Source organism: Meles meles, chromosome 9, assembly GCF_922984935.1.
Source record: "Meles meles chromosome 9, mMelMel3.1 paternal haplotype, whole genome shotgun sequence".
Taxonomy (NCBI): domain Eukaryota; kingdom Metazoa; phylum Chordata; class Mammalia; order Carnivora; family Mustelidae; genus Meles; species Meles meles.
The window spans coordinates 67491185-67516537 of NC_060074.1; the positions used below are offsets into that span (position 1 = coordinate 67491185).

General features: G+C 39.7%; 1 protein-coding gene across 1 annotated transcript in view; it reads left to right on the plus strand.

Moving 5' to 3' along the window:
• The window catches only part of MYO3B (myosin IIIB), a 406310-nt gene that overhangs the window by 239339 nt on the left and 141618 nt on the right, over nt 1-25353 (plus strand). The window contains exons 24-26 of the mRNA XM_046018212.1: nt 5337-5416; nt 12553-12630; nt 15191-15396. Of these exons, the coding sequence (XP_045874168.1) occupies nt 5337-5416; nt 12553-12630; nt 15191-15396 (364 nt within the window). The remainder of the gene's footprint in view (nt 1-5336; nt 5417-12552; nt 12631-15190; nt 15397-25353) is intronic.

Genomic DNA, 25353 nt, shown 5'->3' on the forward strand with positions numbered 1-25353 from the left:
TGCTCTGGTAATAGATGAACTGAAACAGATTTTTTTTATTTGAAGCTTCTTTCTTAGTAGCAATTTGGCATGAGACTTTACATTTCAGCATTGCTTTGCAGTGATTTATTGGATTATGAGCCTATTCCTTGTTTTAGGGAAAATTTTTTTTTTTTTTAGATTTATTTATTTGACAGATAGAGATTACAAGTAGGCAGAGAGGCAGGCAGAGAGAGAGAGAGGAGGAAGCAGGCTCCCAGCCAAGCAGAGAGCCCGATGCGGGGCTCGATCCCAGGACCCTGGGATCATGACCTGAGCTGAAGGCAGAGGCTTTAACCCGCTGAGCCACCCAGGCGCCCCGTTTTAGGGAAAATTTAAACAGGAAAATTTTCCAAATGCCTACTAGCAGTTACCACGGGAACCCTGCAACAAATTCTGTAAACCCAGAGAGGGCAGCAGAGGGAAGCCGAATTCTGTGTGTCATTATTTAAACAGCAGCCATCATTTTGGACAATTTTTAAGAAGCAACTGAAGATGAAATCATGGGTCCTGGGTACTTTCCAAGAGATGAAATCCTCTGAAGCAGACAGGAAATTGCCATCGTTTAAACGTTCCAGCTCCATCTTCAGACCACTTGTCTCTTTCTCTTTAAGTTGGAAACAGAGAGATTGTGTGGGATCATTGTAAGCTCCATTTCAGATTCTTTCTTAACCCAGTTCCCACGTAGGATATAAATTCCTTTAGATGCCTCTGACTTCCATTTTCTCTTCCCAACATACGTCAGTAGTCACAGTTTCGGGAGCTCTGGGGGCAGTGAGGCATCCTTAGCCAAAGAGGCTGTGGAGGGCAAGCTGGGAGGATGCTTTGAAACGAATGTGAACACTGTATTTACATTTAAATTAAAATGGGAACTTCTTATAGGTTATGTTTCTGCAAGGTGTGTGCAGTGCATCTGCTGAGGTCTATTGTTTATTCATGCTGTAAATCCTTTGAAATGTGTTAAAATGCTTCCCATTCATTATAAAGCTCCTGCCACCCCTGGATTATGACTTTGATGTCACCAATCCTGCTTCAAAGGGTTCTTTCTGGGCTATTAATCACAGTTTAGCCTCTGAAGATATCGCCAGAGAAAACATTTGGACATCTTTGTGCTAGACTTGCTAAAAACTTTGAGATCTCAAGTGTCTTGCATAGGCACAAATTGCAGGATTTCTTTTTATTGACAACTTTTTATTTTGCTACAGAATCAAATGACATCGTCGGTAAAGAAGCAAACAAATCTTCAAGCGCTGAGTTTGGGAAGCTAGGGATAGGAGAGGAGATTAAGAGTAGGTGGGTGGTGGTGAGGGGAGAAGAGCGTCTGAACAGGCCACTGAGATCCATTAAAGGTTAAAAAAAAACAAAACAAAACATTGGGAATCAGAGTGGCCAAGACATGGAGGTTCAAAGTAGAGGTTGCCTTATCATTTTTTCTTATCTAGCATTAGTTTTTAGACTGACCAGTTCTCATAGTAGCAAATAGTAAGATTCCTTGGTATTCTCTTGCCTTCTACTCTCTGTTTTGAGACCTGTGTGGATGGACTATTCACAGCAAGTAATGATAATAATAATATTAATAATAATCAGTGCTGGCTAACATGAAGTGAGCACTTAACTTTGAACAAGCTCTGCATTGACTGCTGATCGTGAATTACCCTCATGGAATGCCCATAACAACTGTCAGAATGAGGTGATACTGTCTTCATGTTATAGATAAGGAAACCAGGGCGCTGAGATATTAGCTAACGTGTTCACACCCCGGCAAATGCAAAAACCCATCAACCCCCAAAACTTAGTGACAGATGCCCATGCTCTCTGTGTCCTCTGGTTTACTGCATGGCAGGCTTTCTCCCCGTGTGCCAGGGGGCCCATTCTTCCAGATCTGCTGATCAGTGTCTGTGTCTTAAACTTTTACAGTGGGGTTCTCAATTGCCCAGTTTCCTTTTTGGGAAAACTCCCAGCATCTTTTTTCTTGCTTATCCATGTCTTTCAAAGACTTAACAGTGCCCTAGTTCAAAAAAAATTTTTTTATTGTGATAAAAACACATAACATGAGACCTACCCTCCTAACACATTTTTAAGTATAGAGTACAGTATTGTTCACTATGTGCACATTGTTGGAGAGCCGATCTCTAGAAATTTTTCACCTTGCATTACTGAAACTCTACCCACTGAACAAAAAATTCCCCATTTTCCTACCCTCACAGGCCCTGGCAACCAACATTCTACTCTCTGTTTTTATGAGCTTATCTGTTTTAGATACACCATATAAGAGGAATCATGCAGTATTTGTCTGTGACAGACTTATTTCACTTAGCATAATGTCCCAGGTTTATCTGTGTTGTCTCAAATGGCAAGACATCCTTCTTTTATAAGGCTGAATAATATTCCATTGTACACATCTACCACATTTTTTTGTATCCACTCATCCTTTGGTGAATTTTTAATTTGTTTTCACAGCTTGGCTGTTGTAAACAATGTTGCAGTGAACATGGGAGGCACATACCTCTTCATGATTCTTTTTCCAGTTGTTTTGGATAAATACCCAGAAGTGGGCTTATTGGATTACATGGCATTCTATTTTTAATTTTTTAAGAACCTCTACACTATTTTCCATATTGGATGCACTACTTTATATTCCTACTAGCAATGAGTACACCAAGGTTCTAGTTTCTCCATATCTTTGCCAATACTTGTTATTTTTCTGTTGTTACTGTTATTGTTTTATACAATGACCATCCTAATAGTATAAAGTGATATCTCATTGTGGTTTTGATATGAATTTCCCTGATTCTTGGTGATGCTGGGCATCTTTTATATAGCTGTTGGCCATTTTTATGTCCTCTTTGAAGAAATGCCTATTCCAGTCCTTTGCCCATTTTTATTTTGTTATCCCTTTTATATATTTTTTTAAAGATTCATTTATTTATTTTGTAGAGAGAGCGTGCATGCACACACATACGGGGGGAGGGGCAGAGGGAGAAAGAGAATCCCAGGCAGACTCCCCATTAAGTGTGGAGCCCAATGTGGGGCTCAATCCTACAGCCCAGAGATCATGATCTGAGCTGAAATCAAGAGTTAGATGCTTAAACAACTGAGCCACCCAGGTACCCCTCCTGTGCCCATTTTTAAATCAGGTTATGTTATTTTATTTTTTTGCTGTTGAGTTGTAGGAGTTCCTTATAGATCTGGGAAATTAACCCCTTATATGGTCTGGAAATATTTGGTCTGTAGTTTGCCTTTTCCCTCTGTTGATTGTTTCCATTCCTGTGCAGAAGCTTTTGATTTGATGTAAACCCACATGTCTATTTTTGCTTTTATTGCCTGTGCTTTTGATATCCTATCCAAGAAATCATTGCTAAGGTCAGTGTTATAAAGCTTTCCCGCTGTTTTGTTTTGTTTTTTTCCCTAGAAGTTTTATAGCTTCAGGTCTTACATTTAAGTCTTTAATCCAGGAGGAATTGAATTTTGTGTAAGATAGGCATCCAGTTTCTTTTTCTTTCTTTTTTTTTTTTTTTTTTTTGCATTTGGATATCGAGTTTTCCAAACACAATTTGTTGAAGAGACCACCCTTTCCTCATTGTATAATCTTGATATCCACCTTAAAAACAATTTGACCATATATACATAGATTTATTTCTGGGCTCTGTATTCTGTTCCATTGTCCTGTATGTTTTTCTTTATGCCAGTACTATTCTGTTTTGATTACTGTTACTTTATAATATATTTTGAAATCAGGAAACATGAAGGTTTCAGCTTTTCTTTTTACTTCTCAAGATCATTTGGAGTTTTGGTTCTTTAGTGGTTCTAGAAGATGAGTTTTAGGGTTTTATTAATGTTTCTGTGAAAATGCCATTGAGATTTAATGGGGATTACATTAAATCTATAGATCTTTTTGGATATCATGGACATTTTAACAATATTAGATCTTTTAATCCATGAACACATAAAATATGCCACAAAAAAAGTGCCACCTTGGCATAAAGATCATTTGAGCTGAAGGTAATTGAGAAGATGTAGATATAAGAAAAGCTCCCTGCTTTCCCTGTTTACATAAAACCAAGACATAAATTTGTAGAGATATCCCCCCACCCCTCTCTACCAGGAAAGACAGAAGTTAATCACCAGAGACAATTCTAGACCTTTATCAGCCCAGAGACAGCACCAGAGGACTCTGTATAACAAAACTTTACTAACTTGCCCTTACCTTCCATTAGCTTCCTCATATATTTACTTTCCTATAATTTATTGCCCCTAAAAACTCAAAGATCTTTGGTCACTTACCTAGAAATTTATTGTTATTTTGTTAGCCCAGTTCTTACTACCCCTTGAGTTACTTATCACCAAATACTCCTCTGTGTATGTGTGATACATGCATTAAGAAACCTCTGTTTATTTTTCTCTTGTTAGTCTGTCTTCTGTCAGTCTAATTTGCCCTAGGAAATTAACATGAGTAACGTAAGATGAGTAGAGGAAAAAGATCCTTTTCCTCCCCAAGAACAAGGTGTCTTTCCATTTATTTGTGTGTCTTCTTTAATTTCTTCCAGGAATGTTTTCAGAGTACAAGTCTTTTGCCTCCTTGGTTAAGTTTATTTCTAAATATTTTATTCTTTTTGATGCCATTGTAAATAGGATTTTCTTAATTTTCTTTTCAAATTTTCATTGTTAGTGCATAGAAATACAACTGGTTTTTTGATGCTGATTTTATATCTTACAATATAAGATTGCTGAATTGATTTATTAGTTCTAACAGGATTTTTGGTAGGATCTTTAGGTTTTCTGTATATAAGATCATGCCACCTATGAACAGAGACCATTTTATTTCTTTCTTTACAATTTGGATGTCTTTTATTTCTTTTTCTTGCCTGATTGCTTGAACTTGAGTGCTAGTTGAATAGAAGTGGTGAAAATGAGCATTCTTGTCCTGTTCCTGATCTTAGAGGAAAATGCTTTTGATTTTTCACTATTGAATATGTTAGTTGTCGGCTTTTCACATATGTCCTTTTTATGTTGTGGCAATTTCCTTCTATTGCTAGTTTATTGAGTGAATTGGGGAGTTTTTTATTACTTATTTTTTGCTTATGAGACTAATATAAATACAATTTCTATCATAAATTACAATTTATAAATTATTATAATTTGTTTATAATTTATATCATTAAAGTTTCAAAATTCAAATTCTTCCAAATTTTTCATATTCAGAGCAGATCATTTGGAAAATTAATAAAACTACAAGGACATAAAGGGAAAAAATTACTCATAATTCTGTTCCTTAATTTTTCCTTCACTTTAGCTTTTTTTTTGTCTTTCTTGCTCAGGTAACTTGGCCCAGACAAGAGCCAGGATAACAGCAGCCTCAAGATCTTTGCCTCCACATTTCAGTGCTGGGAGAACCAAGGTGAGTAGCAGGTTTGGACTCAAAATAATGTGGACCCTGGGGTGTTCCTGCCTTGGGGATAATCCTAGAGTAGGCGACTTTAGTTTCTCTGGCCCATGGGAAGTCTGGTTAAGAGATGGAAGGCATTTAGGAAATCAGAGGTTAGGAAATTTGAAACAACAGCATGGAATCTTTAAAATCCTGTGTTACAGAAGAAAATGTCTCCTCTACCATTTTAACTTTAGTTCTTTGGGGACTGAATTAAACTCAACCTGAAAGAGTAACAGAAGAAAAAACAAATTTTAATTATATATAGACACAGGAACTCAAAAAATTTACTTAAAGGGGTAGTTAGAATTTGAGGCTTATATACCCTCTTAATAGGGGATAAATGGGGGAGAGGGGTACTTGTGGGAGAACAAATGACTTTTGGGAAAAACAAATGGTCCCTTAGGAGAATAGATGGGAGATATAATAGTTTTGTGACAGTGTCTGTTTAGGCAATTTCTTGGAAATCCCAGTGCTCATTTCTCATCTCTGGTGATAGGAGTCAGTCTTCCATGGCAGGTTGTGAAACTGCCAGGGAGGAGATTTATGGCAGTTTGGATAATTTTGAGAGGCCCTATTTCTAGCCAGATAAGGGGAGTTCAGAAAAAGCCTCTTCTTGCAACTGTTGATTCTCAAATGTTCAACTCAAAATAATACCTATGTCACCATGGCATATTCTGGACCCCTTTATGTGATTCTCAGAAAGACTACTTAAGATACAGAACAATGACACTTGAAAGTAAAGTCTGTCTAGGAAGAGATGAAGTGCTCTTCCTTGAGGCTGTCACCAACCTACAGAGGAGGATAACAGGGACCAAATAGAGTCAGCAGGGAGGAAAGAAACCAAACCATTTCCTGTCGTTCTGCTTTGCTCTCTGAAAAATAAGGAGTGTACTTGTCTGTGCAAAGGGAATGTTAGAAGGGTTAATAAATGTCCCACTGTAAAATTTTTTTTTAAAGATTTTATTTATTTAGTTGACAGAGATCACAAGTAAGCAGAGAGGCAGGCAGAGAGAGAGGGGGAAGCAGGATCCCTGCAGGGAGCCTGATGTGGGGCTCCATCTCAAGACCCTGAGATCATGACCTGAGCCAAAGGCAGAGGCTTAAGCCACTGAGCCCCTCAGGTGCCCCCCACTGTAAAATATTTTTAACTCTTATATTCTTCCAGCCAATGTTTCACAAGGATCTCAAGGATTGGCTGGTTAATGGTCATTGTATATACTAACACCAACATCCAATTATCTAAAAGGTGATGGAGTAATAAAATAAGTAGATCACATTTCTGAATTTTCATATATTTTTATTTATATTGAACATTAAATTATTTAATAAAAAATAACAACTTCAGCCACACAGAATACTGTTGAATAGTCTCAAAATTGATACAGACATAGATATTGATATTTAACTTTCTTTGAGAATGAAAAACTTACCTATACATAATAGGGACTCAGATCATTTTTGTTAACAATAATTTTTATACCCACGTTGCTATTATAAACACATATATTACTTTTTCAGTCTTGTGAGTTTATAGCAAGATATTAGGACTATATAACATGGGTTATATGGACCCCTAGGAGAGATTTACATCAGAGTTTCATTGGTTCTAAGAGTCTCTTGATATTATTACATGTAAAATTTGTAAATACAATTGATTCTTATTCTTCATGAAATTATGTTCTATAAAGTTGCTGTGAACACTGAATCAGCCAATACTGAAGCATTGCACCTAGGGGATTTATGTGGTTAGGTTCCCCAAAGCCTCTGCTCACATTATTGTCAACCAATTAGTACATAATCTTGTTTCATGTGTGTTCCTATTTAGAAGCACATTATTTAATATATATTTCTTGCAGATAATTATATGTAGCATTTTTTTATATAAAATAATATTCTATTTTTTAAAAGATTTGTTTCTTTATTTTAGAGAGCGTGAGAGAGAACTAGAGCAAGAGCAAATGCAAGTGGGGGCGGGGGAGCTGAAGGATAGGGAGAAAATCTCAAGCAGATTCCCCACTGAGCATGGAGCCTGATGCAGGTCCTGAGATCATAACTTAAGCTGAAACCAAGAGTTGGATGCTTAACCTACTAAGCCACCCAGGAGCCCTGAAAATAATATTTTAATTACAGTATTTGTGTCATTGAATAAAGGCCAAAAGCACTATAACTCATGCCTGAATGAAGCTTATCTAATGCACATATGTTCTCCAAGAGGTATTTAATAGCCTTCTTGCACTTAGAAACACAAGACAGCACTCCAGCACCATGCTTGGGGGCTATTTTATACAGTGAAATCATTGGCCAAAAGCACAAAAATGCAAAACATTTGGCACTTCAATAACCCAGAAAAGGATACTTGCTTATAGCATGAGAGCTAAAACAGGAACGCAGAGCATTACGTTGTTCAGCTTGAGCTGGAAACACATGCATCAGGTGATCAAAGTTTTCTCCACTCTGTATGTCTATGAATGATCATGAAAGCATTGTAGGTACTGATTTGGGGGTTAAAAATAAATTTTAGAAAGTAGGCACATCCACAAATATAGAATCCACAAAGAATGAGAAGCAACTGTATTTGTTTTTCTGGAAACACTGGCTCCCACTAGATTCTAAAAGAGGCCATGACACAAAAAGATTAAAGACTCCCCTATAATACTCTCTATCAGCCCACATTACTGTCCTTTCCTCAATTTGATCTTGTGGCTATTGGATTCTGCCAGGACCCTGCTCCCTTGCCAGAATACCAGCGCAGTTACCTTTCTCTACACTGCCTCCTGTTGTTCAGGCCTTGCCTGTGTGACAAGTGTGCCCTCTAGTATATGGCATATATTTACATCATTACAATAATAATGTATATCAGTGAGATGAAAGTAACTCGTGATTTGGTTTCATTTGGAAGAGGGATGAGTTGAAAGTTCTAGTTAAGGCACCAGAAAATACGTTTCACGACAGCAATAGTTTTTCTGTCTTGGCCAAGGTCAGATAACACGGGTGGCCTTTTTAGGAAGCTGGCCTCCAAAACGTTCAGCAGCACCACACTGTGATGCATGGATAGTGTCAATGCCAGTCTTGCTTTTCCATTCAGGGCTGTGCAGGCTTTGAGAGGAGTGATGCTGTAGGGCTTTTTTCTTTAAAGGGTAGATGGATCACTTGATCACAGTAAAAATTCTTGACAAAGATGCTGTCAGGAAGACAAATATAAGCACCTGTGAGGTTTCAGGATGCAAATAGTGGGCACTTACTGAGATCAGGAAAAAAAATCTTTCTGTTTTTTTCGGCAATAACTGAAATCTAGATGGTTTATGAGACTTCTTGGAATCTGTCTTTATCTTGGAGTAAATTTTGTTGACAGATGAGGCAAGTCGTTTTAGTAATACCATGCTTTCAGACCCATATTGTAAGTTATATCAAATCACATAGAAAGGCAGTATATAATGTTTAAGAAGTAAGGTTTTGGAATCAGAACTGGGTTCAGATGTAGGCATGGCCAACTACTAGTTGCAAGACTGGAAAATTTCTCTAAAATCTCTGAGCCTTAACCTCCTTATTAGGTACGATAGGAATAATAATAGTACTTACATCATAAGATCATTTTGAGACCTCACTGGCATAATATAGGCAAAGTGGTTACTACATGATTTTTTTTACCTTGGAACAATAGATGTTTTATTACTCATGTCTTGATACCCATCTAAAACTCCATGTGTGGAGTCCGTACGTATACTGAAGCTCGCTCATTTCCTGTGCACTTGGAGTCTGTGTTACAGTTTGTAAAGCTGACTCAGGACTACTTTAAACTCTAACCAGTGCCTCTTACAAGGAATTGGGCAGGACATTTGTCATGTCTCCAGTTGATTTATATTGTTGTATAAATTGGCACTGGATGAGAAAAGATATTGGGTTAGACACACAATGGTTTGATCCAGAATATTGGTTCTACTGATCATTTTGAAATTGGTTTCATTGAAAGTATTTTCTCTGCCAATAAGTAAAAATATCTCTTTGCTGTGTTGCATGGGTGCTAGTACTTGCCGTCTTGCCATTGAAGAAAACTGCATCTTTGACATTCATCACTACACTAGAACTAAGTCAATCATGGTAATAATGGAAGGGAAACCAATATACTTCTTGCATGTATGTGAGGTGGTAGCATTTACTGAGCAGTTTTCCTAATAAGGAAAACAGAGGTTTTGAGAAGTTGAATAACAAATCCAAGTCCACACAAGTAGTAAGTGGAGGAGCCAGGTTTTGAACCAGGATGTCCAGTACCCAAACTCTGTGTTCCATAGCATATATCCTCTAAACCCAGGGAAGCTTTTCTAGGGTCTTTTCCCCCTATCGGAGGTAAAAGCTTATCAGATCCTCTGGGGAAGACTGTTTCTTGGGAATGCCCTATCTTTGAGAAGAACTATATGCTAGATGATGTCCCTAATGAAATCTACTTTCTGGATTCTTTCTAAAAGATTTTTCTTTTTTAATTAAATGAAGCTACTTTTAACTAAATTAGCTCAGGATGACAAACTTTTATGTCAGACCACAACCTTCACTTCTGTTTTAATTTGGATTTTTTGGCATTCTTTCGGGTTCGTGATAGACCTGGTGTAGACAGAGGTGAGGTTTGTGCCGAGTCTCTTTGTTTGAAGGACCAAGAAACTCAACTTCTACTATGTCCCTTGTCCAAAGTCCCTCTTTCAAATCCATTCCATGTTCAGGACAACCTTGGGACTATACAAGAAGCCCTTGACCAATGTAAGACCTTTCCAAATTCTTAAATTAGCAAGTTATTTATTCTTTAAAATTCTTTAAAATACTAACTATGTAGGTGATAAACTGTGGACAAGCATTAGTACTTCCAAGCTGTACGTAATGCCAAACGGGTTTTTATTTCCTTCCCAAGAGTTACTCTGTATGTGAGTAGAAGGACAGAACTTGGTCATGCTGAGTAGTTAGGGGAGCCCAATAGACTTTTAACTTTTGGAGTGCAAATTAGTGCTTCATTCTGTATTTTTCCAGTTTGCTGCAGAGGGCAGGCATTGGTCTTGAAAACAGTTCTTATTATAAACCTTTTAAATTATGTAACAGCACAATTAATATCCACCGAGGATTTTCTGACCACTAAACTGTTAAATTCTCAAATGCCAAGGGCCCACTGTATGTTCTGAGGGAAGCTAACAGGTAAATCCTACTAATAGAGAAATATGGATGAGTTTTTAAGCTGCCTTTTTACTGTGCCCTAGGGCTGCCCTGAAGGGCTGGCACTCCCTGACTATTTTGAATAAAAAGAGAAGGAAATGAGGGAGGAAAAGCAAGGTTCAAAGTAAGACAGGGTTCTTCAGAAAGTGTCTCTGAAAAGGAAGTGGTAGAGAAATTCCCAAGTTTAGAATGTATGTGTGTGTGTTTATGTGTGGGGGTGTGTGTGAAGGTCAGGTTGAGAGGAAAGAAATTAAAGAGAAAAAAAGTTCAAGAAAACTTAGAATTTACAGTTTGGTAGAGGGCAGATCCCAACCAACAACCTCTTTCCTTCAGTCCTGATTTGTGGCCCCAAACCTCACCAGCTCTGAACTCCATCCTCCAGAGAGGGATGGGATGGGCAAAGAAGACTTCCAGAATGCAGTACAGTCTCTGCAGGTGGGGTGGGTGGTGGTGTCTATTTTTCCCTTTTCTCTCTGAGAACAGCCTTCCTGTTCAACACCACGCTTTCATTTCCTCCTTCCTCATTAAAAAAATGAAAAAGTCAAACTATAGGCGGTGGTACCATAGCTTCAGCTGCATGCAAATGAACTGGTGGCTTTGGGAACGAATCCAACATGCAGCCTAGGAAAGGAAACTGCCCTGCCCCCTGCCATTGCTTCACGAAGAGATAGCCCCATATTCCTGCTCACTATTCAGGTTGCTCTTCTAGATCTTAAAAACTTAGCTCCCCATTTATTCCTTTCTTAAATAAACTTTTCTTGAAGCCAACTGAAGCGTTTCCTTCCACTATGCACTGTTTCCTGACTACCCCTCGAGGTAGGTCTCATTATTTGTCCCCACCCTCATGCCCTCAACACTTCTAGCACCCTCTTTGCACTTTTGCTGAACAAGGTTACAGACATCCTCACCCCGTGGGGTGGTGGCTGCCTGGACAGCCATCCACCAAGCAGAACACACTTGCTGACAGCAGCGTCTCCAGTTCAGACATTCCTGCTTCATCCCCTTGCCACCTGTTCTGAGCAGATGGGAGGCTGCCATGGCAGAGGCTGGCGCTAAAATGCCACTCGTGCACTTTGCAAACCAAATAGCTTATATGTGCAAGAGTGGGGTTTTTATTGTTGAGGTACAATAACAAAACATGCTGTTTCCTACAGTTGTTTTCATTCATAAATTTCTTCCAGTCAGCCTAGGTGGTTGGGATAGATGATTGGGAACAGGTGTATCTCAAGCTCCAGTCTCCAGTGAGCACGTGGGAACTGTGTGATGTGGGAGGGTGGCAGGAAGGTGACTGCAGCTCATCTAATTCCCTACCGACAACTTGGGCTTTGAGCCATGTCTTTTTTTTTTAAAGATTTTGTTTATTTATTTGACAAACAGAGATCACAAGCAGGCAGAGAGTCAGGCAGAGAGAGAGAGGGAAACAGGCTCCCTGCTGAGCAGAGAGCCGGATTTGGGGCTCGATCGCAGGACCCTGAGACCATGACCTGAGCTGAAGGCAGCAGCCTAATCCACTGAGCCACCCAGGCGCTCCCTGAGCCCATGTCTTTGTAATCACCCAGCCTCATGAGTCATTGCCCAGTTTTCTTTTAAGAAATAGTTTGGTCTCCTGCAACCTTATTGGAGAACTTAACAGGGGCCCATTAGAACATCAAGAAATACAGAAATAATAGTGATGGGGACTTATACCAAGACTTCACAGTATGGTACTTCACAGAATGTGGTCCATTCTCAAGCGAGTAGGATAGTGCAAATTTTGTTTTTCTTTTATAGGTCTTCAAACTTCTCCCATAGTTTTCAATATCGTGTTCTAAATGTCAAGGTCCCTCGGGTATTTCACCAAAAAGCCTTTCAGATTTTGGAAGAGCCAGAAAATGCCTATATCCTAAAACTACTTCCCTTTGCCTCTGCTCTAGGTGGACACTCTGGAGGTGATACGACATCCGGAAGAAACCACCAACATGAAGAGGCAGACCATGGCTTCTTACTTCCGGGTATGGAGTCCTTTCGATCTCTATTCTACCTGTTTCCAAAAAGGACTGCCATCCCTTCCTGCGAGAGGCCCAGATATGATGGAATCAGTGAAATAAGAGCAAAGCACAAGAGTTAGTTAAGAAAGGTAGGAGTGTGGGGAGAGAAAAATTATAGTGGAGAGCCCACCTCTACGTATATGTTTTCTGATTTCAGAAAGATCAAATGAAATCCCATATGTCTACAGACGGGACACTCTCTGTCACTGGCACAGAGCCTGTCCATTCAGTGTGCTGATTCTGTTAGTATTTGAGCTGCTCCTTGGCCTTAAAGCTACTGGAATCCACCGCTTTTCCAGCATATTTACTGAAAAATAAAGTTAATAAAATTCCAGAAGGTGGCTTATTAAGTTCACATCCTGAGGGAATCTGTCTTAGTTTTAACTTTATTTTCCTAGATCAAATTGACCCATTGCCAGGCACAGTTATTTCCCATCTCTGCTGCCTCAATTCTTGATATTTCATCTAGTAAAATGACTCCTTTGAGTAAAAATGTTGTGCCTAAGGGCTCTGTTAAATGTGCATTACATAGGAAAGATAAGACGCAGACACTTTTTACCAATTCACACAGATTTGTTTATCTTCAAATTATAAAGCAGTAGGGTTGGAAGCCTCTTAGAGACTTAGAGATCATGTCCCACTGGGAACTAAGGTCTAGGCAGCTTTGTGGTAGACAAAGACAGAATTACTGATCTCAGGTTGTAGGGTGGAGTTGCGATAAGAAGGGACTCAATCAGGGATGGGAGTCGAGTGGTCATGAGCTGGAGTTGCTGAAGCAGGCTGCAGGACAGGACCTGGGAGCCAGCACCATGGGGGAAGTCTCCATGGAAAGCTAGCAGATTCAATTAGCATCCAAAGCCAAGAAATCTGACCTCGTTAGCTGTATACTTCAGAAGTAGACTAAAATTGGGCCCAGAGGGTGTGAAGTGGGCCCAGAGGCCTTTGAGTCCAGCACTCCACCCTCACACTGATTCTTGTTACAGCATCTCTGACAGGTAGATGTTTAGATCTTATTTCATCACTCTCATGGTCGGACATTTCTAATTGCCATTTATTTCTTACCTTGAGACCAACCCTAGTCCTGTCCATTTTAGTGGCTGTATCCTCCTAGTGTCTTGGGGGACAGGGTGTGTGTGTGTATGTGTGTGCGTGTGTATGTCCCCATTCCGGGGGATTTGGAGGCTTTGAGCTGTGGGATCAACTTCAAGATCCTAGAGGCCCTCTCTCAGAAGAAGCCACCTTTGCCTTATGATTTTTCCGAAATATATCCATGACAATCAGTTTGGTGTCCCCCAAATGTTAATTCCAAGAAAGAGAACAAGTGGCAAGCTAGCTAATATCATTTTGGACCAGTGGAGGTGTGATTATGAAATAAAGGGATTGATTTCCTGGGTAGTTGTAAGTGCTCCTGAATGTGTGTCCACAGAGAAGCTCCAAAAGTGGCTGCCCCTTAGGAGCAGCTGAGGCAGTCCCACACAGCAGTGCTTCTCCATGTGCCCTCTTTCTGTGGGAGCCCCCCACCAGCCACTTGATGGATATTAGTTGACCTTCACAATAGTCTCCTTTTCTTCAGTTTTTCTTGTTTTCTTTGTCCTTTTTCTCTCTTTCTTGTTTCTATTCTGCTTTATTACCAGTGGGATCAGTAGGATTTGCTTAGACTTTCTGGTGGTTCTTAGGCTGAAGAAGCAACTGACCCCTTTCCTAAAAGCTAGACCTTTTACATTATAGGTACAGTTTATGGAGTACTGTGTTAGCATACCACACAAGCTGGTTCTGGTGATGGCATTACAGGGTAACCTAAGCATGTTCTTTGACAGCTAAGTTTCTGCCACTTAGGGATATTGCTTGGCACTTGGTGATATTTATTTATGTTTTAAAGATTCGTCTATTTGTTTTCTTTATTTTTAAAAAATTTATTTATTTGTTAGAGAGAAACCATGAGCTGGGGGGAGGGACAGAGGGAGAGAGAGAGAGAGAATCTCAAGCAGACTCCATGCTGAGTGAGGAGCCTGCTGCAGGGCTCAGTCCCACGACCCTGAGTTCATGACCTGAGTCGACATCAAGAGTTGGATGCTTAACGAAATGGAGCCACCTAAATGCCCCTCATCTGTTCATTTTGGGAGAGAGAGAGTGTGAGTGTGAGCATGTGAGCAGGGGGGAGGGTCAGAGGTAGAGAATCTCAGATGCCTGGATGAGCAGGGAGCCTGACACAGGGCTCAATCCCACCACCCCAAAATCATGACCTGAGCTGAAATCAAGAGCCCGACGCTCAACCAACTAAGCCACCCATGTGCCCTGGCCCTAGGTGATGTTTCAAGAATGCTTTTGAATCCACAGGCAGCTATAAGTACTCCTCAGAACCTATATTATCACCCCCTATAGCTGGTTTCTTTTTCAGCCTTATAAAGGCCTGTGAGTTGTTTACAAGCCCACAAACTACTCTAGAGGTCCCCGTGGGCCTGTGCCATAATTATCCATTATGTTTGTGGTAACTTCATTTCCTGTGTATTTTTCCCCCTGGTAGTATTCTCTGATGGATCTGCTCTCCAAAATGGTGGTCGGACAGCCCCACTTTGTGCGCTGCATTAAACCCAATGATGACCGAGAGGCCCTGAAGTTCTCCCGAGAGAGTGTGCTGGCCCAGCTCCGCTCCACAGGGATCCTGGAGACAGTCAGCATCCGCAGGCAGGGCTATTCCCACCGCATCGTCTTTGCAGAGTTTGTGAAAAGGTCAGGCCAGCATCTTGGGAAATGCATTCTGTTAAATATAGCTGTCCTGTGTCTATCCCTGTCCCCTGGGACTGCTCCTCCTGCTTGTTTGCCTCCTAACATGTAACGGGCTAGTTACCAGCTACCATTTAGTTGTTGAAATGTTGTGTTTTTATTGTGCTCCATCTAAATTGCTGTGCTCTGGAGGACAGGGTAAGCACCCTTCTGACCACTTTTAAAAAAATAAAAACATCCATAGATATTTATATATTACATATATCCTTAGGTTTCAGAGCCTCCAGATATTTAATTGACATGGTGAAAGTGTTCCTTCTTAAGTAGGTCAAGATTCTAGTGGATGTGAATACACCCAAGCAGCCGATCCTCTCTCAGGCTAAAACAATGTTATGGTATCATAGGATAGTTAACATTTATATAGCACCTAGAATGTCCTAGATGTATAATCTCATTTGATCCGTAGAAAAATGCTGTAAGCTATGATCTGTTATTATTCCCATTTTACAGATGAGGAAATTGAGGCACAGAAAGAAACGTAAGTGGCTTTTCCAAGGTCCCATGCTAGTAAGTGGTAGAGCAGAAATTTGAACCCATGCAGTCTTCAGCATCCACATTTAATCACCTTGGTCCATTGCATTCACTCAATGTTTATTGAAATGTTTTGGAGTTTTTTAGACCCAGAAATTGACTTTATCTAGGAGTGAAAACCTGTTCTTTTCTATACAAGACCATAGGGATGCATTCCGTGTCATGTGATTATGGGTAGAAATTTTACAAAACTCTCTGTGAGGAAATAGATAGAGGGCAACAATAACAGAAAGCCACCTGTGAGATACACTGCTATCTGAGGACACCCAGAAAGGAAAATTAAAACCCATTTTAAAATTTTCACCGCATTAGCCATCTTTAGTTTCTTTTTACCTCTTTTCTGAAACTTGTGCCCAAGGTCATTTTTCCAGCTTTTTCTCCAGGAAGAATGGATCTAATATTCTAATCTAAAAATATTCTAATATCTTGCTTCATCGAGGCTTCAAAATACCACTACGTTCCATGGAGAAGAAAGGGCAAAGAAATTTCCTTGCAGTTAGAGTTTTTCAATTAAAAATAACAAAATGGCTTTTTAAAAAGAAGTATCTTTGAGTTCCTTTTTCCTCTTAAACTTGGAGGTGGAAGGAGGAAAAAAAGACTATTTTAGCACATGAATGTGACTAGTCAAGTATTTTTAGCCACTAAGTGTGGAATACATAAAAATATTTAAGAAAACAGGTCAAATGCTAAACAGATTGGCACTTCTTTGTTGGTAATCAGAAAGCCATTAGGCAAGTATGAACAAGAATTTCAAAATGTCAGTAAATCTGAAGGTATCAAAGATTTCTGAGCCAGCAAGTTAATTGGTATTTTGATCCTTTTGAGCAATTTAACAACAAAATAGATGAGTTAGCAGTTTTCTTCCTTGATGTTTATTCAACAAATAGGTGCGCCTCTTATCTTCCTGTTTGGGAGTGCTGTTTTGTAAACTCTTAGCGGAAATATGCAGACAAAACAATCAAAGGCAGGGAACAGAGTCATTCAGGTTTATTGGGTAGAGGTAAATAAAAGGTAAAGCCTTGTTTTACCTTTTTCTTTACCTTTTTGTACTTTCTGACATTCGGGGCAGAATCCAGAAAGACAATGTTTAGGGGATTATGTTATTGGGTTCCAGAATGGGGAGGTATTTCCCAAGTTACCCAAATCTGCCACTTGGCCAAACGTAAAATACTTCCTCACCCCATCATCTTTGAATTTTTTGGCAAAATGACTTGGAAGTGCCCTTTCTGTTTTCTATTCATGGAGCCTTGGGGGAGAGAGGTTGTTTCCAACAACTTCTCATCAGTGGGGTCAGGTGGGTTGGAAGTTTTTATCTATTCTCATACAGGTATGGAAGAAGTCACCTGGCAGCACTGGGCAGGTAGCTGAAGCCTCCTGAAGTCGTACTGTTCAGGGACATCACAGAAAATGGCTGAATATTCATTGGCTTCATGGTCACTGGTCAGAAGCATGGTCAACAGAAGGTCTCTGCTGGGGCAAACACATAGGACAGCATGTGTTGGGATGTGTTCTGGCAAATGTCTGTTAACATAGGACTGCACTTTCAGTTCAGAGTCTTACCATTTGCTTATTAAACTATTGCAGTGAATAGTGCAACTTAGTAATGAGATCAGGGTTCTAATCTACTTTTGGATATAGTGTTTGGCACATTACTTGACATTCTGTAAAAGATATTTCCTTGTCTGCATGAGAAGGCAAGATTACACAGAACCCACATTCTGAAGATTTTCAGGAATCACATGTAGATTCCTTGGCCTAACTTGGCTTCTGAGTCTTCCAGAAAGACCCACTTCGCCCCGAGTCAAGCTCACAGGCGGGAGAACGATATCTCCCAGAACCCAATTCATAACAGTTGTTAAATCAGTGTGTTAAACAGAATAACCTTTACTCCCCTGACCCAGGACATCACAGTTTTGTACCCCATGATAAAGGGAATTTCCACCTTAAAAAGATTACTTGTCTTTCACGTGAAATTTTTTATACTGTGATCATAGGACTATTTGAGATCTCCCTAATGTACATAACACCTTAAATTTTCTTTAAGATCTTCCCTTTCAATAGTTTACTATTTCTCATTATTCTCTTCCTATGTTTCCCTTTGTAATTAAAATGAAATCACTAAAGTATTGTAAACTTGTAGAATTCCCTGGCAGTGGCAGAAAAAGTATACAATTACATAGTAGAGTTTGGGTCTAAATGTGTGGTTTAATGGAATAGAAACTGGTTTTTCAGAATCATTGAGGGTGGGGGTGATTCTCTCAGCAGCTGCAGAAACAAACCTACATTATTTCCAACAAACCATGCTGTTATTCAAAGTATTTCTTATTTGGACTTCCCTTCAGAACTAAGCACACAATTATTTTATTTGACTTCTGCGAACACCCAGTTTAACCACCTTTTCTATTAGACTTGACTGAATTAATCTTAGCTCTTTCTGAAAATTAACACATGTACATGCAAAAATTTACCAACTTGGAGGCTTTTATTTATTTTTTTAGGATTTTATTATTTGAGAGAGTGCACATCCACATGTGCAAGAGAGAGAGAGCACAGAGGGAGAAGTAGACTCAGAGAGCTGACATGGGACTTGACCCCAGGACCCTGGGATCATGACCTGAGCCGAAGGCAGATGCTTAATTGCCTGAGCCACCCAGGTGCCCCAACTTTGAGGCTTTTAAATGGAAGTCCAGATATAGATTCTAAAAATTAGTCCTTGAAATGTTTATGGCAAAGAGAGCATGTAATGTCCCAAGGAGCTGGAGAATGAGTGATTTTTTAAAAGGAACCACAATTATTAGAACTTTTTTGTTGGTTTGGGTATGACCTTTTTTGTGAATGAGTTACCTGATTTTATAACCACCTTCCAAGTAGTAGCAGAATTTCTAGCAGCTACAGAGAAGACTTGTGAATGCCAAGGATTATGGACACAATAGTTGCCTCTGAACATTTGTGAAGAATCAAAGTGCCCTTGTGAGAACTGTCTCATAAAAAGTCATTTATACACCTCTGCCTTTACATATGTATCCATATCTCAAATAGAATGCCTGGCGCAGAGTAGGTGCTCAAAAAATGTGGATCGAATGATTCTAAACCCAATGATGCTGAAGGCAAGAATGTGCCTCATCTGTGTTATAGCACCTTGTATGGAACTTGCCATGTAGGTAGGTTCTCATTAGACGTTTTCTCTTGATAACAGGGAAGTTGTACTCATGGCCAGGAACTAAGAAGCCTTGTAGGTGACATGAATGTCCACCTCTTGGTTTCATCCTGGGACCACTCTGGAAAAACTCTGAAGGAGTACAAAGATGAGTCCAAATATGAAAGACTTGAAAATCAGGGTCAACTTAAAAAAATGTCTGGATGTCTAGACACACTTCAGACCCTCTACCAGCAAGAATACCTGTGTCTCAAAGGATTGCTCTAGAATCCAAGAAAGTGAATTCTTCAACTCTGGAGATGCCCTCAGTAAGGAGTCTCGTGTGTCCTTTTCCTTATAGTATATATAAATAAATAAAAGCAGTAAAGAAAAAAAGTGACAAGAATAAAGTACCTTTATGGAGGGCATGAATTACAAAAGAACATATAACACAGAACATCCTCAACATTTATTCTCTCCTTTTGACTACTCCCTTCGGTACTTTTCAGAATACTAAGGGTAGTCTCCCAACTGAATTTGGGAGAGCCTCCAAATGTGTCTTTCTAAGTCTAATCTGTTTACTAGCCATTCCTTATACTGCCACTAGTTATGTTTCTAAAAATGTAATCCCGTCATTCTTGTGAATAAAATTCTGTGCCTGCTCCTCACTGCCTACAGGATAACATCAAAAGCCTTCAGCTCAGTAGGTAAGGCAGGTGCTCTCCCAGTGGTAAGCTCCAGCCAACCATTCTCATTTTTCCCCACTGTTCTCTCTCTCACACCCTAGACTGCTGTCAGTCTAACCATGGACTCTCCAGGCCCATGCACAGTGTTGGCCTTTATACCTCCTCTTTATACCTTCTTCCCACCTCTCAATCTCTAGCCCAGTCCCCTTCCCTCTGAAGCCGGCCCACGCTCCGCATAGCCAGCAGGTCCTACATCCTCTGGCCCACATCTGGATGTTGATATCTTTGTATTAGAACATGTACTTTCATTTTTATCCAAACATGTCTGTCTAGCCCACTAGACTTCAAACTTCTGTGGGGATGGAGTGGATGTCACTCTTTTTTTTTGCTTCTGGCATCTTGCCTGGTATAATACATGCTCCATGCGTGTGTTTCGCGTTTCCCAAATGTGGGAATGTATCAGTCAGGAATGCATCTGATTGTGAATAACAAACAAACATTTTTAGCGCTTGAACCAGGGTTTCTCAGATAATTCTTTGTTGTGGAAGGCTATGCCTGTGCCTAGTAGAATGTATAACGTACAGTAACATCCCTGGCTCCTACCTATTAAGATGCTGATCACCTCCTCACCACCCCCAAGTCATGACAATAAAAAAACTGTCTCCAGATATTGCCAAACGTCCCCTGGGGGCCTAATTTCTCAAATTGAAAAACAGTGGCAAATAGGTTTATTTGTTATTTTCTCACACAAAAAAAGAAATTAAGAGGTATGCTATTTTTTCATATTAGTTCAGCTGTTCACTGATGTCACCAGGGACCTGAATATACCTTCTGACCTCCTTTCATTCCTTTTTACCATCTTTACTATGTAGGTTGGCTTATAGTCTCATGGTCACAATGGGGTTGCTGCCTCTCCAGTCATCATGTCTATAGTCAAAGAAAGAAAAGGGCAAGATGAATGACTAAGCCAGCAATATTTGCCCCACCCTTTATTAGGAAAGAAAACATTTTCCCAGAAGCCATTTCACATCTACTGGCCTGAACAGAGTCATGTAATCATTCCTAGCTAGAGAAAAGGGCTTAGAAAGTAGGGCACAGGCCTGGGGCTGGGAACATTGTCACCCAAAAGATAGAAACTACTGTTCTTTTAGCCAGGAAGAAGTGGGAATAGAAATGAGAGACACGTTAATTATGCTTATCACAGAAAAGAAATCTCGTGTTTATTAATTGAATGAGGGAATAACTGAGTAAAAGGCTGAATGAATTTGAATAAATACTTTCAGTTCCCCATGACTCACTCATTTCTCATTCCTTGCTCCCTAGCTTCTTGCTTGACATGGTAGTTTAAGAACTAGCAATAAGTATAGAAGTGCCTGAGTAAAAATAGGCAAGAGACTGAGAACCCTTTAATTCCATTGCCATAGAAAGGTGTGTTTGTAATTTTAAGCCTGCAACAAATTCTTTTACCTCTTGCAAAATGAACTGAATATCATCAGTTATCACTGTGAAAACTCCATCTGAGGACAGGGTCCCTGACATTCCCTTACAGAGAGCCAAGGTTAGCACTGGCTCATAGGACAGGAAATGAGAGAAAAATCAACGCACGAAAGAATCCAGACATCTCAAGAAAGGCTGGAATCCCAAGTTTCAGTTATCAAATAACAAAGCTTCTACTTTTTTCTCTGAGTATTAAGCAGTGAATAGGAAAGCACAAATCCTCCAAGAGCTAGGATGGTGATACTATGCCTTGTCTGTCACAGGACATTCCTGGATTTCTTTTGTTTTTACCTATAGCTACACAGGTGAGAGCCTGAAATCAAATAAATCTTAGTGTGCCATTCAGATAAACTAGTAGATTTGCAGCGAAGTGTACAGAATCCTCAATTTCCTGCAAGTTGATTTGCGTGGTAGTGAGGGACACATTATGAGAATATGTAGGGAAGATAATGGACGGCTTCAACATTGTGAGTAAGCATATCGCATAGTCATGTGAATGGTCTCTGCATTTATCATCTAAGGGCAGCAGTGGAGTGGTGGCATTCTCTGGGAGGGGTCTCTAACAGCTGCTGCCCTTGTATACTGTCTTTCCTACCCATTGTTCTCTGTTTGAGAGAATGAGTCAGCCACCCCTCCCCAACTACAGGTGAGACCCCGGATGACTTCTCTCTCTTAATTCTTACATTTACCACTTTTATCATCTTGGTTAGTGTAGTAAATTTTAAAAAAATCAAATGAAAAAACTTTAAAAGCTCCTTTTACAATATCACTGAAAGACTCTGGCAAGTAGCCCAGTCCAACTTTCCATTTCAGAGATGAGGAGGCTGAGGTCAGAGAGGTGAAGCAGCTTTCCCAAGGTCCCACCTCTAGGAGGTTGGCAGTATCAGTCTCTGTGACCATTTCTCTCTATTCTTAGGAGACAGAATGGGCTCATATTGGCCTTGCCTGGGCTGTATTTGTTCTGTATTTGGCTGTATTTGTAAGGTTCTTCCCACCTTGTCTAAGGCTGTGGATGATTCAAAATCCCGAAACCCATTCTTTTAAGGTCCTGTCTTTCTCATGGAGCCCACATTGTTGACAGCTGTCTTTCACTATTCAAGTATCGGAAAAATCATTTCTGTAGTTGATAGCTCTGCAAATTCAGCCTGAAATTTGTAGTGGTGACTTGAGAAGTTGAGACAAGAGGTAATATCAGTCAGACTCTTCTCCAGAGGCTCTGCGAAGAAGCTGTAATGATAATAACAAGCTGGCTTTCCTTATTTTTCTAATGTCTCCACTGTGGGCAGACTCTTGAAATAATCCATTCATAAGAAACAGCCCAGGAGGACGTAGAAACACTGCAGACAATGGCTCTGCTGTGGCAGCAGTGCAGGAAGAAATAGCAAAGGAAGCAAAGAAGAAGGATGTTATGGAGTGTTAGTATCCGTGTTGTTGAGAAGACCACCACTCTGGACCTTTGGTTTGTCTGCCTGGCTTACTCTGAAAATCAGTGGCTGAATTAAAACTCTATGTCCCTGCTTGGAGGTTCCTTAAAAAAAATTGAGTGGGACTGCATTATGTTAAGTAGTGATAATGATGAAGCAGCAAAAACAAATAAGAATAAGGAAAATAATGAATGGAAAGGAGAGAAGGTGGAAGAGGAGAAAGGAGAACGTGATGAAACCTCACACAGAGATGGCAGATGAGCACGACATCTCTCTCCAGCCCCAGCTGCAGACCTGGCTCTTCAGCCAAGGCAATGGCCTTCACAGCCTAGCATAACTGGCCGTGGAATTCCCCAACACAGTGCCCTAGGAAACCACTACCCAGTCCATCAGCTGACCCACGGTTGACCTTGTGCCCATTTTAGCAATTTTGTTCAGTTGACAGTAAATATCTGCCCACCCCTGAGTACCATGGTTTAGGGATGACTCAAAGGAAAGATTGCTAGCCACCCTTTTGTATACATTTGGGAAAAACATTTTTGTCAGAGAAAAGGATGAAGATAGAAGAGAGGGATATTAATTAACTGCCTGTTGATGGTAGGCTTCATGCTAGTGCTTTCAGACATCATCTCACTTAGGGATACCTGGAAGGCACAGTCAGTTAAGTGCCTGACCTTGATTTTGGCTCATGTCATGATCTTCGAATCCTGAGATCAAACCCTGCATCAGAATCCACGCTTGGCAGGGAGTCTGCTTGGGATTCTCCCTCTTCCTCTGTCCTTCACCCTTCTCTTACTCACTCACTCTCTAAAATAAATAAAACTTGCTTATAAAAAAATACTGATAATATCCTCCCAAATACATGAAATTATTTCAGTTTCACAGACGAGGAAAATAGCCGGCTCAAAATCACACTTAATGTGTTGTATAGTCAGAATATGAAATAAGAGTCTACTTGATTCCAAAACCCATCTTCAAAATATTTAAATGAGACCATTGAACATAACCCAAATATTCACTGTGAAATCAGTCTATAGAATTCAATTGCAAAAATAGTAATGATTTTACTAGCTGTAAAATAGACTGATCGGTTTAAAGTTTAACTTTCTATTACAAATTTGTGAATAAACTCAGCCTCAGTTTTGAATTCCCACTGTCTTTTTTTTTTTTCTTTAGAAGGCCTCCCATTTAAAGCTTATGTGGAGGCAGCAATAGCATCAGAAACATTTATTAAGCACCTATTGTGTGTGCTAAGTGCTGCAGTAATACTGAGTTAGAAGGAATTTATGGTCTCAGGGCTTCCACAATCTAATAGCACAGATCAATGTGGCTTCTTATCCCAAGGCCCAAATTTAAGAGTCTTCCTAAGAATTTAATGGCTTTTTTTTTTTCTTTTTACAGCAGATGGTGGCCAGCTGTTCTGTCTTTACTGAAGGCCAAACATGAAGGGAAAAAAATTAAAATAAAGGGGCTTATGGTAAATATAAGAAAGAACTTAAAAACTAAATCTGGATTTTCATACACACTAAAGGGAAATGGGCAATTGGGGGTAATTATCAAATTATCCAAGCCAGAATAGCTCAGTTCCCTCCATTATCGACCTAAGAGAAAATTATTTATATGGGTTGAATTGTTCAGATAATTGTCCTGTATTTTGGATATCTGAGTAGACAGTCTGGGTGGTCACTAATGTTGATTGAGGGTCCCTCGAGGAATATTTTTAAATAGGAAAAGGGTTGATACTTTTGCTGCCTGATTGGGGAATGTATCTTCTTAGATGCAAGTGATAGTAATCAAATTAATAGATACATGATTCTTTGACCAGGATATAGGCATATTATATTTAAAAATTTTTAAAAATCTACTTAATGTTTGAAACTAACTTTTAATTGCAAAAAATAATGTGTGACTACCTTTTCCTGTAAAAATTTTAAATATTACATATAAGACTAAGATCTTTCTTTGTGCATCACAAATTCCATTTCCTAGGATCCTACTTACATGGCGGCCCCTCCCTATGTAGTTACTGTTACTCTTTTGGTAGTGTTAGCCCTTCAGAATACACACATACGTGCGTACACACACATAGGGGAAAGAAAGAGATCAAGAAAGGGAAAAAAATACCCTACATATTTAGTTTAACTCGAATCACGTATTTTATACCATTTGGTAACTTCCTTTACTATTTAGCAATATGTATTTAGAGATAAAACTATGTTGTTCTATAGCTCTAAGGCATTCCTTTTTAACTATCTTTTTTTTTTTTTTTTAAAAAACATGGAGGCTGATTTTATTTTCCAAGATGGCTTCACATATATTTTAACTCCATCTTTAAAATTGGTAATATTCGGGGCACCTGGGTGGCTCAGTGGGTTAAAGCCTCTGCCGTCAGCTCAGGTCATGATCCCAGGGTCCTGGGATCGAGCCCCGCATCGGGCTCTCTGCTCAGCGAGCAGCCTGCTTTCCTCTCTCTCTGCCTGCCTCTCTGCCTACTTGTGATCTCTCTCTGTCGAATAAACATTTAAAAAAAAAATTGGTAATATTCATGTAGGTATTCTTCTGTTAGTGGAAATTAACATTGTGTCCAGTTGTTTGCCATCAATGCTCTAACAATCTTACATATTAAACT